At 42.9% G+C, this 20,298-nt stretch overlaps 1 protein-coding gene across 1 annotated transcript; it reads right to left on the reverse strand.

Annotated features, from left to right (window-relative positions):
* Window positions 1-987: 987 nt before the first annotated feature.
* On the reverse strand, window positions 988-15,759 carry LOC120051427 (paraspeckle component 1-like). Its single transcript, XM_038998291.1, has 9 exons — window positions 15,343-15,759; window positions 14,695-14,996; window positions 14,482-14,577; window positions 14,078-14,274; window positions 12,176-12,260; window positions 11,983-12,088; window positions 5,532-5,589; window positions 2,937-3,091; window positions 988-2,315 (listed from the first exon to the last, which is right to left on the reverse strand). The coding sequence occupies exons 1-9, from the start codon at window positions 15,757-15,759 to the stop codon at window positions 2,079-2,081; spliced, it is 1,653 nt and encodes a 550-aa protein (XP_038854219.1). The 3' UTR covers window positions 988-2,078.
* Between the last annotated feature and the right edge of the window lie 4,539 nt (window positions 15,760-20,298).

Here is a 20,298-nt window from a genome sequence, read left to right on the forward strand (position 1 = left end):
ACTACCGAGTTCCAAACTGTTCGTCGGGAGCTTCATGAAATGGGTTTCCATGGACGAGCAGCCACACAAAAGCCTGAGATCACCATGCGCAATGCCAAGCATTGGCTGGAGTGGTGTAAAGCTCGCAGCCATTGGACTCTGGAGCAGTGGAAACGCATTCTCTGGAGTGATGAATCACGCTTCACCATCTGGCAGTCCAACGGAGAAATCTGGGTTTGGCGGATGCCAGGAGAACACTACCTGCCTCAATGCATAGAGCCAACTGCAAAGTTTGGTGGACGAGGAACAATGGTCAGACTGTTTTTCATGGTTTGGGCTAGGCGGGTTTGGATCCGTTTTTGGCCTTATGGGAGATCTATTGACATGCCCTTGAGCAGGGCGTTGACCCTGGATGCTTTGGTGTGTCGCTCTGAATGGGAGTCTGTTGGATGACTGGTGTGTAGTTGTTGAGCGGCTTCACTGCAAGTATATTGTATGTTTTGGATATTCAATCAAAATAAAATACATTTGGGGAAGGCCCTTTCCTGTTTCAGCATGACAATGCCCCTGTGCATGAAGCGAGGTCCATACACAAATGGTTTGTCGAGATCGGTGTGAAGAACTTGACTGGCCTACACAGAGCCCTGACATCAACCCCATCGAACACCTTTGGGATGAATTGGAACACCGACTGCGAGCTAGGCCTAATCGCCCAATATTAGTGCCCGACCTCACTAATGCTCGTGGCTGAATGGATGCAAGTCCCCGCAGCAATGTTCCAACATCTAGTGGAAAGCCTTCCCAGAAGCTGTTATAGCAGCAAAGGGGGGGACCAACTCCATATTCATGCCCATGATTTTGGAATAAGATGTTCAATGAGGTGTCCACATACTGTCATGTATTGTAGTTACAGCGCCACCTGAAAATACTTACCTGGAATATAATGCAAATGTTACACATTGAAGATCACAAACACTTTCACCACACATGCTTGTACACAACACTCACTCAAGACAAGCACATGATTTTACTATGTTACTACACACACACGGCAACACAAATTCTCTCGCTCTTGAGTACAGAGGTAAGTGCACGAGTATGGGATATTCAAATGTCATGTGAATTAACATAACACATGACAATATTACAAAAGTTTGTCTATAATGTTGAGTTAATTAAAATGCAAGAAACTTTAAATATACAGAAAAAGAATGAGAAATGACTAACAAAATGTAGAGTATCCTATTGGTTCAAATTAAACTAGTGTATTGATCAGAATATCCGATATAGGTATTTTGCCTGGTTGAGGATCAATTACACCCAATAGTAATGTACCAATACCAGTATCGCGATACTATGATATCAGATTTTCCTTGGCAAAAAAGAAAACACGAAGCAGACTAAACGCTATGGTCCTTTAAAACCTAGCTTTGTAAAATATTGTGTGCTATAGCTTGCAAATAAAATAGTTTTTTTAAACTTCAATCAACTTAGTATTCACAAAATGGCATTTCACAGTTTTATTGCAGTTAGCCAAACAAACTACTACAGGATGCACTGTACCTGAAATACATTCCATGGATGGGAGGAAATCAAAGTAAGCTAACCATTGCAGAGGCAATGCAGGTCTTCACTTATTGTTACTAGGAACTACTGAAAACAACAATAACAGGAGGATAGGATACTGATAGCAAAAAGCAAGAAACGACATCATACAGAAGTTTATAAGCAATCTACAGACCTGCCTACATCAAGATACATCACAGTTAATATTGGCCTAAACCTTACCTACAGACCTGACTACATCAAGATACATCGCAGTTGATATTGGCCTTTGGCGGCCAACATTGAAGATTTGTGTTTTTGCATCAACATTGGGGCTGGCTTGTGATATAAAAAAGATTTTTTTTTCCCCTCAGTCAACATTCGGGACACATGAAGAAGCTGAGGGAAATAATCAGCCCAAATTAAAAGAACAAAAACAAACATTTGACGAGAAAATAAATCAGTTATTTTACATAATGAGAAAGGAAAAGCAAGAGATCCAAATATTGAGCCTTGGGTTACACCGTTGAATTTTTTTTAACATAATAACACAATCAGTATCTGCGACGTTTGTTGTTAGGCCCTTCATAGTTTCCCACAACGGGGATTCCCCTCCCGAAGCTTGCAGGCCCCCCCACTGCAGGCCCAGGCCCTGCCCCCATAAGCCCTGCCCCCATTAGCCCTGCTCCCACTGCCTGTTGCTGCTGAGGGGACTCGACACCTGGACGGCCACTCATGGGGGACGAACCAATCTGATTAGGAGCCCCCTGGGGGAACCTATCGGTGCGCAGCTACAGTATAAAGGGGTAGGGTTGGTGGAGATATTATGAGCAGTCCAGATGCAGAAGAATCAGATGGGAGGGATATTCAATAACAATGTTCGTTTTGGCGAGGCAATGAGAAGGCGTTCCGAACGTCAAAGTAGGCAAGCAGAGGAGTTCCGGGCAGAGTCAGAAGAGGGAGAGAGGAATCAATCCATTAGTTATGGGTGCAGAGCTGATATAAGCTATGAGAATCCCTTTCCTAACCCGCACTAACCTCATGATGTGAACAGTGAAGTAAATGTTATTATTTTAACCTCAATTTGCTAATCACCACCACGAGATACTATGATATCATGATCAAAGATATCGCAATGGTAAGGGAAAAGATGCCAGAAAAGACCAGCTGGACAATATATATGTATCATCAACTATTAAAATCAAAGTCACTGGCAAAACACCTTGGAATGTAATGTCCATAAGCAGAATCTAAATAGCCTCTGGCATCTCCTCTCACCACTGGTTAAAATCTGAAAACAATACACTGCAGTTTCTATTCAGTACCAAGGATTGAGCAGGTTAAGGAGAGCAAGTTATTGAGAGAGAAATTGAGAGGTTGAGAGTAAGCGCCCATCTTAGCGCATACATTACCATGGCTCCATTGTCTGGCATCATGTTTGGTGCGCCCATGTTTGGAGTTCCCTCGGGGCCCATGGCTCCGGCCCTTCCGCTTATGCCTATGCCCATCATTTGAGGGGGTCCCTGGTTTACACTGGCCCCAGCAACAGAGGCGGGGTTAAACCCATCTACACGCAAAACAACGTAGCATCGTTTGGTCACACTGGAAGTAAACCCCACCCATCACACCCCGTGTGCACTGTTTGTTGTTGTAGAGTGGTGTAAAAATCTCTCAGGGCTGACAGAGCTAGCTAACGTTGGTTGTTGGTCACACAAGCAATGCCAAAGATGTAGGTGTCAAATGTTTAATTTCCTAGTTTGATAGGGAAAAATAAGTCAATATTGAGCACGTTGGTACACAATTGAAAACATATCACATTTTGTTAGTCTGTGGTGAGATATCCATATCGATATGCACACTGAACAAAAATAAACGCAACATGTAAAATGTTGGTCCCATGTTACATGAGCTGGGGGCCTAATACATTTTTCAATTGACTGATTTTTTATCTATGAACTGTAACTCAGTTAAATATTTGAAATTGTTGCATGTTACGTTAATAAAAAAAAAAAAGTATATATATATATTTAAAAACGTACATCATTTGTTGATGATTTCATATGGCAGATTAACAGTCTACAGCACCTGTAATCATTAGGCTATGCCTTAAAATTGGTCAAGTTGTATTAATATATAAGCGGAACAACCAAAAACCAACGTTAGCAGATAGATGCCTACAACAGACTATTTACAGGTCATTGGGAACAGGAGCAGTGTATCATACCATTCAATCAACAGAGTAAGAGTTCCATTACAGTAAAATAGCAATGTGGGACAAGCTGTGAGAGGCCCTCAAATAGTCTGGATGAATTTCCGATTTCAGGCGAAAGAACGCCATCACCCAGTTCTGCTTCTAGGTTAAAAACCGTGACTGCACATCACCATTGCCAGATATTCAACTCCAGACCCAAATCCCAAACCCCATTCACAGCCATACGATACAGGTCTTTGAGAACACTGTAAAAGCATCAGTAGGATGACAAGTCATTTAATTTAAAAAAAGAAAAATGTTGCATCAACTACTAATGGAAACACGAGTAAAGAGTTCATTATGCTTTCTAGGTACTAAATGAGACAGAGCTGTATTAGTTATGAATTGACCCCACCCACCCACACACACTGCTAGAAATGAACAGATGATACATTTTTCCTAGATGGTATATGTACACAGAAATGATACTGCAAAAAGCACCCCCCCCCAAAAAAAGAATAATCCACCATCTCATTGAAGAACACACAACATTATGTTTGTAAGTAGTAAACATACACACACATAAAATGTAAATACAAACAAAGGGATAGGTTTATTCTAAGCTTGTAGATAAGAAGGTTTACCAAGTGTTGGGATTGGTGGCTACTGCTGATACAAAATGTTTGCTAAAAACCCTCATGCTAGAAATGTATGTTCGGTTTGGGCCTCCTCTATTGTTCGAATCAGGTAACCTTCCACATGTGTGGCACGATAAATAAGTAGGTCTGTAGAAAGAGCAAAAGTGAGGTTACATAAAACATTAAGGACTAAAGAAAACAATGGTTTCCTTCAACCAGTTGACTAAACAACAAATGACCTGATAACAAAACGATCATAAGTAGTGAAGTCATCATGTAAAATTCACACTAAAAAAGGTAGACATGACTTTCTACAAATTGATGTACTCAGTTTCTCCACACACAAATCTGGGGTAAAAACAAAAGAAATCCCATGACTGAAATTTAAGTCAATCTCAGATCGACTGCAAAACTCCTTTTTCATGAAAAAAAAGGCATGACCATCATTACTTGTCAGGAAAGAGGATAATTTTGTACATGTATTAAAACTGAGTTACACCATTTAGTCATAAAAAATAAAACAAAATCTCAAAAAATTCCATGACGGAAATCCTTTGCAGTGATGGATAACTTTAACCCCTCCACGATTATTTCAGTCTCACAATCCCCCAGAACACACGTACACCCTAGTCACTCTCACTCACATATCTAATCAGTGACACAAAAACATAATTAGCATGTTCTCGGACTACGCCACATGAGCATATTTCCCCCAGTAGTATTAGTACTTCAGTACACACAGTATGTAGGTGATGTGCAGCCCCGGGTTACATTCATAAAGTGGTGAAGGAGCCACCATGAGCCTCACACAGCCCATCCCGTTCAGAGCCTCACAATATATCCCTAGCCCTGCTCCTAGCCCTTTAATGTCTGCCGACCTGAAGGAACGAGCCAGGTGCACACAATATGGCGGTGGCGCCACCTAGACTTCCAATGGGCTTAGGGGGAACTTCTTCCTTATGGCTAGGGCGGCAGAACTCCAGTAACTTTCCCCAAATTCCCAGGTTTTCCAGGAATCCCAGTCCCTGGGAATTGAGAAAGTTACCAGAATTTCACAAACCTAGCCATATGTCCAACACCTTCCCAGTTCCTTTAGATCTGTAGACACCGAAAGGGGGAGGGGGTAGTTTATGGTTGTTCATGGACCAGTCAGTGCTGAGTCATCGTTATGACCCTACCTCCCATATTAATGGCTCCACGAGGGCCCAGTTCACCCATTCTCATTTCCTGTTCTCTCTGGAAGAAGTGAAGAAGAGTGGTGCACCCGTAAACCTTATGGACAATAACTACTAGGACCATTAGGACATGTGTAGGATGATTCCTCACACATCACAACACTCACACAGATATATAAGTAACAGCCAGGGAATAAGGTTAATAATGTTCTCCCAACTGTGATAGAAAAAGTCCTGAAGGAGGAGTTACAAAAGCTGTGTGTGGAATGATACTGTATTGGATGTGTAAGAACTTAGTGAGAGAGGAGTACATACGGAATGAACATCTGAGTTCCTAGGTATGCTTAACAAGTTACTTATGTGTCCAGTATGGATTCTCAAGGTCCATCTAAAAAAGGCAATATTGGTCTGTATGTGATGAGTATATAACTTAATATGGGACAAGCCAAAATATAACATGGATTTAGTCCAAAGTTGATCAAACAATGAAGTGACCTTGTTGTGGTAATTTCAGCCTAATAGAGGAATAAGGGTTACTGATAAATATGCAAGAGAAAAGATTGAGAAGTAGATAAATCCCCAAATCCCCTCCACACATTGATGTTCAGACGACCTAAACATTAGTACACAAAAAGATATATGTACGCTACACAAACTCACAAATGAAGCTGTACAAAGCACACACATTATCAACACTGACCCCCCATCACATAAAATATCTTATCATAAAGGACATGCAATAAACATGCCCCCACTCGCTCACTCGCTCACACACTCACACACTCACACACTCACACACTCACACACTCACACACTCACACACACACACACACACACACGTAAGTACACATCATCACTCAACTCAACCCCCCCACACACTCTCACAGACACAAATAATATGCAAGTACACTCAACATCCTCCCAACTAGCTCACTCACACCATCATACAAATATGATACACATACAGTATAGTCCTGTGTGCTACGTTATATTGTGAAAGTCAAAAGAGTTACAGATAGAAAAGCATTGTTTAGAACAGACATGCTCTGTAACGTGTAATAGGGAACAGTGTCAGCTCTACACATTGCATTTCTACCAGCAACATTCTAAACAATGCAGAACCACAGAATACACCTCCTAGTCCAAAATGTCTTAAGATATACGTTGTAAAATCTGAGTTTCCTGTGAATTTTAAACTGGCCAGCTAAAACAAAGTAAACATGGGTAAATAGTACATATATTATATATTCCATATTAATATACTATATTTCAAATCATGTTACATTTAAATAGTTAATGAGAGATGGACACTAAAAATCCTTCACCAGCTGCATTCACTCATCTTTTGTGGGACAAATTGTGTTCTAGTTATGTAGTTACAGCTCCACCTGAATATACTTACCTGGAATACAATGCAAATGTTCCACATTGAAGATCGAACACTTCCATCACACATGCTTGCACACAACACTCCCTCAAGACAAGCACATGAAGTAGTTTAAGTACACACACACACACACACACAAATTCTCATCACAGACAAACACACACGGCAACAAATTCTCACACACACACTCTCGTCTCTGTTGAGTACAGAGGTAAGTGCAGTATGGGACATTAAAATGTCATGTTAATTAACATGACACGTGACAGTATTACAAAAGTTTGTCTTCTATAATGTTGAGTTAATTAAATGCAAGAAACTTTAAAAAAAAGAAAGAAAAAAAAGAATGAGAACTGTTAAAAGAGAAACAAAACAAAATGTACAGTATTTGTTGGAATTAAATCTTGAGTATTGATCAGAATATCTGATATAGGTCTTTTGCCTGGAACAATTTCTGCACAAATGTTTATGGATAAATACTCCCTAAAGTACAGTATGCACTACTACTAAACATTATTATTTTTTTTATCTTAAAAAGTAACTAGAAGGTAATTATCAATTAACAAAAAATTGTGGGACTTGCTTTAAGTCTTTGAAAGTATTTTTGTGGTAGTTGAAGAAATGTAAAACATTTTACTTAAGTGAAGTGAAGAATTATAGCCAAAGTTAAATGTTAAAATATCTAGTCTGATAAGCCCATACTACCAAAGCCCATACTATGATAGACAACTATAAAAACCTTATTACTTTGGCGTGTGGGGGAGTTCGATCACATATTTCATTACAAATACAGTAAATACACTCAGACTACAACACTTTTACTCATAAGGAATTAGAAAAGTTTTAGGCTATAATTAGGGGTGATGAATATGTTACACCTAGTGGTGGAAGTTTAGAAGTTTGTTAGTGTTGAAAATGTAAGTCTGGTGTAGTAGAGGGCGTGACTGATTTATAAATAGTGAATAGTAGCCTTCAGTGGGAGACTAGGTAGTAGTAAGTAGCCCAGAAGTACTAGTAGCAGTAGTCTACATTGCAGTAGTGACTATTTTAGATCGGTAGGCAATGGGTTAGCTAGAGTAAGTGTTATAATTTGATATTGCTGTTCTGATTTCAGATTTGAAAAGCAGACTAAAGATTTCATACACTAACTTTTTATGAAAGTAGTCAATTTTGAAAAAGTGAAGAGATATTAGTTGATGCGGTTCCTAAAACAGCTGTATAGTTTGATTGTTAGAAGATAATTCCATTCCCGATTTGAATAGCAGAGAAGACCAATATTTCATGTCCTCTAAGTTTTGTCTAAATTGTTGGGAAAGTGGTCAAAGTAGCTGATGTGTAAAAAGTCACATTGTTATACAAAGTTTTTAAAGAAAGACAAAAAGTGTAATCATTTAAAAAGTATATGCAGGGCCTCCCGAGTGGCACAGCAGTCTAAGGCACTACATCGTAGTGCTAGAGGTGTCACTACAGACCCGTGTTCGATCCCGGGCTGTATTACATAACCGGCCGTGATCGGGAATCCCATAGGGCGGCGCACAATTGGCCCAGCATTGTCCGGGTTAGGGGGAGTGTTTGACCGGGGGAGCTTCATTTGGCTCATCGCACTCTAGCGACTCCTTGTGGTGGGCCGGGCGCCTGCAGGCTGACCTTGATCGTCAAGTGAACAGTGTTTCCTCCAACACATTGGTGAGCCTGGCTTCCGGGTTAAGCTGGCGGGTGTTAAGAAGCGCGGTTTGGCAGGTAATGTTTCAGAGGACGCATGACTCGACCTTCGCCTCCAGAGCAGCGATGCAGCGGTGAGACAAGATCGAAATTGGGGAGAAAAGGGGGTAAAAATATATTTTTTAATTGACATATATGCTATGAAAAAAACTGTATGCAAGCAACTTAATCCAGACCAGACTACACATTTTAAAGTTTGAATGGTATTTCTATCTGAAACGGTGTTAGAGTAGCGTGCTAAATAATAATAACTATAAGTCTGTTTTTTTACAATATTTAAAGTGAGGACTTTTGCTAGTGCCACTAATAATAGTAGGCCTACATGTACTGTACTGTAATCCTGTGTATGTTTTACACAAGCACAACTTTGGCACTCTGGATGACGGGACACATTGAATACAAAGTGGTGCCCAATTGATAGATCTTTAAAAGTTATATTATTGCCAGACACCTCTGACTTCTAAGTTGTAGTTCAGCTTTGTCTTATGGACTTCTATTCAACCACCCCTTTTGGTTTTCATTCCTCGGTCGACAGCGCAGACAGTTGCGGGGATGGAGCATCATTTTATTTTTTAAACTTGCACTCGTCTTTTCCTACTAGCACTGACATTGCTGATTACTTCTTTAATTGAGGAAAAATGTACTTACTACGACTGATATGTGGTCGTCTTACCTAGCTTTCTTACGATGAATGCACTAACTATGTCACTCTGGATGAGAGCGTCTGCTAAATTACTAAAATGTAAATGTAAAAGGAGGGAGGCAAAAAGTGTTAGGTATACGTGTTGTTTGTAAATGTGTGTGAGGCTTGCGAGCATGTTCTAAGATTGCCACCAGTCTAATATCCCCCTAAGACTAATGGTAAAGGGTAACGACAATAGATCAATATTAATCGTTGTGCAGGTTGTTTTGGGTTAAGCTGTAGGAGTTGCAACTGTTGCATAGGAGCAAGAGTTCATGCTAAGAGTAGTGTAAGGGTGGCTGTAACAGCAGAGGGAGCTTTGTACGATATTTCCAGCCGGTCCTCTTTCTCTACGGCCTCTCAACACACAATAGAAACAGAGAAGAAAAGTTATTATGCAGCAACATCATAAGACACATCACATCCACAGGCATGCAGTAATACAGGTGCACTAAGGGCTAGGTAGAGAAACGCATGTTTCCTGAGAACGTCAGTATGTTTCCCAACCCGTGATCACAGAGTTGCAATGATGAAAAAGTTGACCGGAGACTATTGAAGTATTGAAAATTGGGACCAAGACTTAGGCTTGAAATGAATGACATTAAAATCCACCTAAAAAAAGCTGATGACAGATTCCTCAACTCTTTGCCTGTGTGTTTTTGTCAAGTGATTAGATAAAGTGAAGATACCAAAGGACACAGCCTTTGCACAGTGGCCATTTCTAGACATGCCAATGTAATTTTAACAGATTCTGTGACTTTCAAGTTTCCCTATCGCCTTCATGGAAAACCTTAGAACTATTCTGAGGACTCTCTCTGGAAGTGAAGTTACTCTCATCTGGAAGACACTCAAGCATCACAAATGAGCATTGTGGTGAAAGGGTCTGTCAATCATTAGCCTCTCCCCTCTTAACGTTCCCACAAGAACGCCAAGCTGTCGGTTACAGGATCTAGATTACTTCAGACAACTCAGCAGAGATAGAGCAGTATTTTGTTCTAGCAGGTGTCCCTCTCCCATACTACTTTAGTAAAATAGGTGTTGAAAACCCAGGTAAATACAACAGACATTTGAATTGATGATAAATGTATAACGTGGGACAGCTACATGGTGTTTTATGTCGCTAGCTGTGATTGTGGATACACTGCTTAGAAGGGCTGCTACTGCTGGACATCAGTTTGGTGAGAAAAATACACCCTGAAAACCACAGTAGAACAACGATGAACCAATATGAAAACCCCTCGGCCTTTCTCTTTTGGTTTTAGCAGATCTGAAGACCAGATGGGTGTAAACAAGATGGTGGCCGTCAGCTGCTACCCTAAGCCCATTGTAGGGTTAGGTTGAGCAATCGCTGCACTACTTACACCCATCAGTCCCGTCAGAAGGAGAAAGAATAGCGGCTTGAGGTCAATTTCAGATCAGGTTTGTGTCTTTCAAGCTAAAGTCTTTGGAAGATACCAAAACCAAACCTAGAGCCCTGTTGGTATTGTGACATGCTACTTGCATAAGAAATAGCACTAAATAGGTAGTAGGCTACCATAAACTAGACCGACCCAAAATACATTTTTTATTAGACTTTCACACACAGGACTACGGTACACTATGTTAATCTGTAGTTACCTAGAAAAGATATGCTCCTATAGTGATATGGGACACTAGTTGAAAAGAAAAAGGCAGCATTCTGTGATGCTTTAGGAATGGGTAGTCAAAATTATTTTACTATTCAAATAATATCATCACTTATTTTTCCCAGATATCCGGATAGTCGAAAAATGCACATGCACACGGCAGAGGTAAACAGCGGAGATACTGGGTCTTCGGTAGTTTGGCTAACAGCAACAGCGAAGTCTGATTTTCGCCGCGATAGAACTGATTCTGCTACAAAAAAAGGTTTTCTGGTGAGTGTTTTGCATTGATCTGTGTCAGGTATTCTGGAAACTCTGTCAAGGGAGTGCCTGTAATTGCTATTTGAAATGGGGAAAATGGCATACCGAGTCGGGCAGCCTGGAGGGCTAAATACCCAGCAGTAGCTCAACGCACCGCTATAGAAACCACATTCAAAGGTTTGATGTTTAATTCAACTAAGAATTTCAAATGTCCTGGTATTTCTTTGTAGATAAAAATGTCACAAGGATGACGTAATATAGACAAAGCCTTTTCATCGTTAAAATAGGTCTAAATAAATAAATATATATACACATCTTAAAAAAATAACACTCAAGTAATTGAATACTAACATTCGGTCTGATATCCGCGTATTTAATTAACCGTGCCCATCCCTAGTATGCTTGATCATCATCAGTGTGACGTAGAGCGGTAGGACTGTTAGGCATCTTTTCTCAGCACCCAACAGCATGATCGATGGACCCTAAAAATCCCTATCATATCCGAGAATGTTCTCAAAATCCCCATATAAAACGCAGACCCTCAGCAGAATCATGTGAATGAAAGTGTGTGAACACTGCTTCTCTGAAATGAACATTTTTTTTAAAAAGTGTGATAGTTTGTGTATTCAAAAACCTAGAAATGAGTGATACTGACTGTACTGATGTGAAGGTCTATGTTGGCTGTGTGTGTGTTCTCCAAGTGTATTCACACTCTTCATGAAGTTAGACTTGAACCGGTCTGACCTTTGTGTGCATGTTTGTGTGTCTGTTCGGTGAACTCACGCTGTCCGCATAGTTTGGCTTGAAGCCGTCCGGTTGGCGTCTCATCTCTTCCTGCTCTCGATGGCGCTGCATCATCTCCTCCTCCTGCCTACGCCTCTCCTCATGTCTACAAACAGGAGAGAACGTTTAACACACACTTCTGACTCTCCTCGTGACGAGTAGAAAATAGAGTGGGAGGTACACACACACGTACCTCATCTCTATATTCTTGCGTTTCTGCAGCTCCTGGTTGCGAAGCTCCTCCAGACGTCTCAGCTCCTCTTGACGCCTCATCAGGTCTGAGAAAGAGAAGATGAGAGAAATATGGGTTGGCTTGGTATTACATCAGGTCTGAGAGAAAGGGGCTGGCTTGGTATTACATCAGGTCTGAGAGGGGGGGTTGGCTTGGTATTACATCAGGTCTGAGAGAAAGGGGTTGGCTTGGTAATACATCAGGTCTGAGAGGAGGGGTTGGCTTGGTAATACATCAGGTCTAAGAGGAGGGGTTGGCTTGGTATTACATCAGGTCTGAGGGGTTGGCTTGGTATTACATCAGGTCTGAGAGGGGGGGTTGGCTTGGTATTACATCAGGTCTGAGAGAAAGGGGTTGGCTTGGTATTACATCAGGTCTGAGAGGAGGGGTTGGCTTGGTAATACATCAGGTCTGAGAGGAGGGGTTGGCTTGGTATTACATCAGGTCTAATAGGAGGGGTTGGCTTGGTATTACATCAGGTCTGAGAGGAGGGGTTGGCTTGGTAATACATCATGTCTAAGATGGGTTGGCTTGGTATTACATCAGGTCTGAGAGGAGGGGTTGGCTTGGTAATACATCAGGTCTGAGAGGAGGGGTTGGCTTGGTATTACATCAGGTCTGAGAGGAGGGGTTGTTTGGTATTACATCAGGTCTAAGAGGAGGGGTTGGCTTGGTATTTCATCAGGTCTGAGAGAAAGGGGTTGGCTTGGTATTACATCAGGTCTGAGAGGAGGGGTTGGCTTGGTATTACATCAGGTCTGAGAGAAAGGGGTTGGCTTGGTATTACATCAGGTCTGAGAGGAGGGGTTGGCTTGGTATTACATCAGGTCTGAGAGAAAGGGGTTGGCTTGGTAATACATCAGGTCTGAGAGGAGGGGTTGGCTTGGTATTACATCAGGTCTAAGAGGAGGGGTTGGCTTGGTATTACATCAGGTCCGAGAGGAGGGGTTGGCTTGGTAATACATCAGGTCTAAGATGGGTTGGTATTACATCAGGTCTGAGAGGAGGGGTTGGCTTGGTAATACATCAGGTCTGAGAGAAAGGGGTTGGCTTGGTATTACATCAGGTCTGAGAGGAGGGGTTGGCTTGGTATTACATCAGGGCTGAGAGGAAGGGGTTGGCTTGGTAATACATCAGGTCTGAGAGAAAGGGGTTGGCTTGGAATTACATCAGGTCTGAGAGGAGGGGTTGGCTTGGTATTTCATCAGGTCTGAGAGAAAGGGGTTGGCTTGGTATTACATCAGGTCTGAGAGAAAGGGGTTGGCTTGGTATTACATCAGGTCTGAGAGAAAGGGGTTGGCTTGGTATTACATCAGGTCTGAGAGAAAGGGGTTGGCTTGGTATTACATCAGGTCTGAGAGGAGGGGTTGGCTTGGTATTTCATCAGGTCTGAGAGGAGGGGTTGGCTTGGTATTACATCAGGTCTGAGAGGAGGGGTTGGCTTGGTATTTCATCAGGTCTGAGAGAAAGGGGTTGGCTTGGTATTTGATCAGGTCTGAGAGAAAGGGGTTGGCTTGGTATTACATCAGGTCTGAGAGGGGTTGTTTGGTATTACATCAGGTCTGAGAGAAAGGGGTTGGCTTGGTATTTGATCAGGTCTGAGAGAAAGGGGTTGGCTTGGTAATACATCAGGTCTGAGGGGTTGTTTGGTATTACATCAGGTCTGAGAGAAAGGGGTTGGCTTGGTATTAATGTTTTTTTGTATTCACACGTGACAGTTTCTGACAACACTTGAAGTAGGCCTATGGCTATGTCTGCTAATGTTGAATATGCGCCCGACACAAAAGGTAACATTTTAACTTTGTCCTTGAAAAGTGGGCGTCTTCCTCGGTGTGTGTGAGAGGTTCCTCTGAGTGTGTGTACCTTGTCTCATCATCATGAGCTGATGCTCGTGCTTGGCGGCCTCCATCTCTTGCTCCAGCTTCTCCTTGGCCTCTCGGATGTTGCGCTCAACCTGGTCTCTCTGCTGCTTTTCCATCTCGTCCAGGGCCTTCCAGCGGGACGAGTACTCAAACTCAAATGTCCCCGGCTGGGCAAACCGCGGGGGGTGCTCCCTCTCCCTGGAGAGACAGGGAGGAGAGGGGTTAGTGGCTGGATTAAGACCTGCAGGGAGACTATGAGGAAAGTGGAACGGTGCACACACACACACACACCGACGGGCAAGTGAATAAATCAACAAATTCATACTGGTTATGATAAAGAACTCCTGTTGTCAAGACTGGTACAGAGAGTTAAACTCCCAATAGGAGATCATGTGTATAACGTACTTGTGGTAGTGTACAGATTTCACCAGCAACTTCTCTGGGAGTCCATCCTCTTCATCCAGCTGCTCGGTGGGTTCCACTATGGCAGGCCGAGGAGACCTGGAGACAACACGGTGAGATGGGAGTTATCACAAACACTGCTTGGAATTGATTTGGTGCGTTTGGGTTATTTCGTAAACCAGGTAACTAAGTAAATGCAGTCGTTGGTTGTCTTACGTGGTGAGCAGCAGCGCCCCGTCAGCACAGCGATCCAGGGCTTTACGAGCACAAGGTTTGTTGGCAAACTCCACGAAGCCCTTCCCAGTGGGCCTTCCACGGTCGTCCACCACAACGATAGCCCTTTCCACTGGGCCGAACTCCGAGAAGGCCTCCTCAAGGAGCTCGTTGGAGACCACGGGCGAAAGGTTCCGCACTGTGAGGGCAGAGCCATGCGTGGCGAAGCGGATCCGGATAGGTCGGTTCCCCAGCACTGTGCCGTCCAGCTCTGCCTTGGCAATCTCCGCCAGCGTCCTGGTTTCCTAGAATTCCAGGTCAAAGGTTAGGCTCTATTGATAGCAAACTTTCAAAGTTTTTTTATGCACTCTTGATTGATTAATGAGAATTGCCACCTAGATAGTGTTACCATAATCTAGTCAAGCATGTTTCAAAGGGACCCAATGTATCAAGAAATGAATGGTTTCAGGTGGGGGAGTAGGCTTAACAATTGGTCAGGCAGACCCATCCGCCTGAGTAATAAATAGTAGCTAACTAACTAGGGGGAACAGATGGGTATCGATATTATAGCGGCCTAAACTCCAACAATCAAAAGGAGCTTCCTTCACCACGGAGTTCGATATTACTGAATACTCTAAAACGCAGTCTTACCAGTCGAATGAAGCCGAATCCTCGGTCTCGGTTGATAAACACCTCGTTAGCCTCGCCATACTTTGAAAACAGCTTTTTGAAATCATCCTCCGTGAGGTCTGTCGGGAGGTTACCGATGAACAACCTACATCGCTGCGTGAAGGTTTTCTCCCCGGGTCTCCTGAAACTCTTTATATCCAGCGTCATCTCCTGCGACTCTCCGGCTCCACCCTCCCCCTCTGCCGCAGGGCTGGCAGCCGTCGACGGCTTTGGTGGTGGGGCTTTCCCATCCGCAACATTCGGCCTTCGCTCCATGCCTGGAGAGTCCATGTTGCGCTTTGTGTGCTGCTGCTGCTGCTGCTGGCGGTACTGCTGCTGAGGTTTCGGCGACGGTGCGTTGTTTTGAATGTTGACCTGTTTTAGATTTCGGTGAGCCATACTTAGAGCGAAGTAAATCCCTCACAATATGTATCCAGTAAGTATAGCTTTGAATGCGCAGAAATATTTCAGAAACGAAAAAACCGTGCCTCCTTACTGTCATCAGCCAGCGAAGTGCGGCTGTAACTCAAAATGGCGATGACTGCGCGCGCACCGTTGACGTGAGGTATTCAACGTGGCTGTGTTTTTCCCCTTGGCCACCAGGTGGGGTACGAAGACTTTTACAAGATCAAGGGATGTCGGGAAGTTTTTGCATGGCATTGTGGCATGCTGATTCTGATGTTGGTGTCGCACTTTGTTCAACATGTTCAGACATGTTCAAGGTCAATGTCATGGGAAGATTCAGTGTGCTGCCGCTGACACTTTACTATCTAAATGATTGATATTCATAACAGCAGCATGTTGGTTCCCGTCCCAAGGCGGGAACACTATACCAGTAGGAGTATTACTCCACTTAGCAGTGGTACTGGTAGGCTCACTATGCTTATTGCTTATATAATCATTAATGCCATTTAGGCATGGGGCAGAGCTCATACTCAGTCACTCTGTCTATGGTCCAAAGTTTACGCACACACGCACACACATCCTATGGGGGTAAAGTGGAGGGAAGGGGTTCATGGGTGATAAAAGGGATGGTTGGTCTTTTTGTGCGAGATGTCTGAGACTGGTCATGTGACAACGATGGCTGAGACTGGTCATGTGACAACGATGGCATTCACAGACCTCCACACAACTAAATGGCCCTGTAGCCACATTTTTGCCCATTGTGATGACAAAAGACGCCAGGGTCACTGGAAACCAGACAGACACAGATGCCTGACAGTAAAATACACCCTATTCCATATGTATTGTATAACGTGTAAAAACGACAGGTAGCTGACTGTGAAAGAAAAACCCTATTCCCCACATAGTTGACCAGAGCCCACATAAACTGGTTATAAGCTGACATAAGCTGTCATTACTGTTTATGACAGCTGGTATTCTATCCTCATTGCAGATTAATGTACCCCTTCTGTCAAGTAAGGTGTGGCCCAGTTGTTCTTGTCTCTTATTGTCTGACTCAGGAATACCCTAGTTTGACATCGCAAGCCATTCAGTCACTCATACAGTAGGTAGGAAGAGCGGCGAGTCATATTAGAATGCCCCTCCCTCATCTCCATAGTGATCTGTGGGGGGTGACTCCCTCAGAGTAGGATGTACTAAGATGCCCCTAGACATTGATCTTAAGTCAGTTTTGTGTTCCCCCTTAATGGTTTTTAAGGTGATGGTAAGCTGGTCCTAGATCTATGCCAAAGGTTCATTTCTACCTGGACAAGCTCAGTGGCAAAATAATTTAAAGGTATCTAGCTCGGTGATGGGCTAGTTTCCCAGCATCTGGTGTCTCTTTACCAAAGTTGTCAGACAGATCCCTGATACACCCAATTTATCGTCTGTGTGCTAATGTTTGCATAGCAACGAATAGTCTTCCCAGATCCCTGGAAAGGGTCACAGAAAAGTTTGGCATCTAACCTTCACCTGACTGATGTCAGGTGTCACACACACACACACACACACACACACACACACACACACACACACACACACACACACACACACACACACACACACACACACACACACACACACACACACACACACACACACACACACACACTGCCAGGCTAGCGGCCTGGCGATAGAAAGAGAGGGGAGGAGGGTGATTCGTTTTGTTGTTAGGGCTCAATCCCCTGTGCTTTCAGGGGCATAAAGGAAGTGCTGCTCTCAGCAGGGTCAGTGGGCTAGGTCTGCAGGGGAGGCCAGTGTGAAGGGGGAATTATAGCCAGCGATTAACTAGGCAATCCTCTGCCAATCACATGATATGAACTAGTGTGGCCATGAAAAAACAACAGGGGGGGAGAGAGAGAGAGACCACCTAAAAGCAAGTGATTCCTACACCTATCACCTACAGAGAGATGAACCTGGAGAAGAGTCCCCTAAGCAAGCTGGTCCTGGGGCTCTGTTCACAAACACAAACACACCCCACAGAGCCCCAGGACAGCAACACAATTAGACCCAACCAAATCATGAGAAAACAAAAAGACAATTACTTGACACATTGGAAAGAATTAACAAAAAAACAGAGCAAACTAGAATGCTATTTGGCGCTAAACAGAGAGTACACAGTGGCAGAATACCTGACCATTGTGACTGACCCAAATGTAAGGAAAGCTTTGACTATGTACAGACTCAGTGAGCATAGCCTTGCTATTGAGAAAGGCCACTGTAGGCAGACCTGGCTCTCAAGAGAAGACAGGCTATGTGCACACTGCTCACAAAATGAGGTGGAAACTGAGCTGCACTTCCTAACCTCCTGCCCAATGTATGACCATATTAGAAACATATTTCCCTCAGATTACACAGATCTACAAAGAATTCGAAAACAAATCCAGATTTTGATAAACTCCCATATCTACTGGGTGAAATACCACAGTGTGCCATCACAGCAGCAAGATTTGTGACCTGTTGCCACAAGAAAAGGTCAACCAGTGAAGATAAAACACCATTGTAAATACAACCCATATTTATGTTTATTTATTTTCCCTTTTGTACTTTAACCATTTGCACATTGTTACAACACTGTATATATACATACTATGACATTTGTAATGTCTTTATTCTTCTGGAACGTCTGTGAGTGTAATGTTTACTGTTAATTTTTATTGTTAATTTCACTTTTGTATATTATCTACTTCACTTGCTTTGGCAATGTTAACATATGTTTCCCATGCCAATAAAGCCCCTTCAATTGAATTGAGAGAGGCGGGGGAGTGGGAGATGTGGGGGGATGGGAGGTAAGTAGAGAGAGAGAGCACAGGACAGGGTGGGGTTTGGGGGACAGAGTGAGAGAGGCAGGGGAGTGGGAGATGTGGGGGGAGGGGAGGTATGTAGCGGGAGAGAGCAGGGTGGGGTTTGGGGGAGAGAGAGAGAGGAAGAGTAGGAGAGCTGTATGTTGAGAAAAAGAGGGAGATGGGAAGGAAGAGAGGGAGAGCTAAGGGTGGAATATGCTGTCTGTACTCTTCCAAGGACTAAGATTTTCCTCTCCTAGTCCAAGACTTCGCCCACTATCTTTTCTTCAATCCACCAAATTCACTCCAGACTCCCCAATTCTCCAAGATTGTGATCCATTTCACCCCTACACTTCCCTCAGGCCCATCCCCAAATTGTATTTTTATCTCTGTGAATACTGAACCAGTAAGGGCTAAGTACTGAAAGTGACTGAGATATCTTGACTTTCACTATCAGACCCAACTGTTCCCCATTGGTGTTGGTTACAGCCTGTCATAGGCTAGCTAAAGTTGCATGTTATAAAGGAAACTAAATTACATTTTGATGGACGTTCCTCATCACAGTGTGAAAACCGTGTGCCTGTGTGTCTTCCCAACCTCTCACTCCCTTCTCCTCTCTCCCCCACCCCTTCGTTTCCTCTCACTTCGTCTCTCCCTCCCTTCATACCCCCATGTCCTCAAAAAGCATAACTACTATCTCTTTCTGCATTGTGGGAAGCCAAAGTACTTATTTTATTTCACCAAACAAAACCCCCAGGCGACAAGTTAGATATGGTACAAAAAGTTTATTCAGTAACAGTTTTGTAAACATTTGAGGTAAATTAACATTTACATCAACATGTTCTTACAAAAGTTCAGACGCAAGGCACTTCTCTTCATAGACAGTGATTTCACAATGGGGTATCTGGTCTGAGCATGTCTAAATCTCCTTCCCTGCCTCACTGGCCAATGAAATCTCACTCCACGCCAGAGATTCCAAAAGTCCAACAAAATGTCAGTTTTCCGATGGGTGGGGGGGATGCCTGACACAACAATGGAGTATAACTTTAACCTAGCCAAACACCTCTCCAGTATTTTTTCGACAAAAATTCAACAAAGAAGCAATATTTTTTTCAAAATCTACTTTTTTGTATTTGGTAATCTGGTAATTCTTCAATAAATAAAAATACTTTCTAAAATATCGAGACATCCTCTTTTTGAGATGTCCTTTGTTATTTTATCATAGAACACCATTCTGTCTTAGCTGTCCAGATCATTATCTACATGCTAAAGTGTCAACTTTAAACAACCGAAATGACAAGGTTATAAACAGAAATTATGAGTTAACAGAACCGTAACTTGTTTTCAACAACTCTTAACAGAGTTCTATTGGTGGCCATTTTAGATTTTCTCTCTTTGGTGGACAGCTGACCTGCTCTTTGTTTTTTTTGGATTACAATGTCACAGCTCGATCCCATCACCTGGTGGCTTTTTTTTAACATGCATGGTATGTAAATGATTTGTGAGGCACTTGGATTCTGTGTGTGTGGTAATGCAACAAACAGCAGACCTGATTCTCTAAGCATTTTAACACATCATACAGCAGAGCACAGCAACAGCCCACTCACAGTCTCGGTCCCTCTATCCCAAGATATACCCCAATGTAGAGTTTGTGTGTGTGTGTGTGTGTGTGTGTGTGTGTGTGTGTGTGTGTGTGTGTGTGTGTGTGTGTGTG

Source organism: Salvelinus namaycush, chromosome 7 (assembly GCF_016432855.1).
Source record: "Salvelinus namaycush isolate Seneca chromosome 7, SaNama_1.0, whole genome shotgun sequence".
Lineage (NCBI taxonomy): Eukaryota > Metazoa > Chordata > Actinopteri > Salmoniformes > Salmonidae > Salvelinus > Salvelinus namaycush.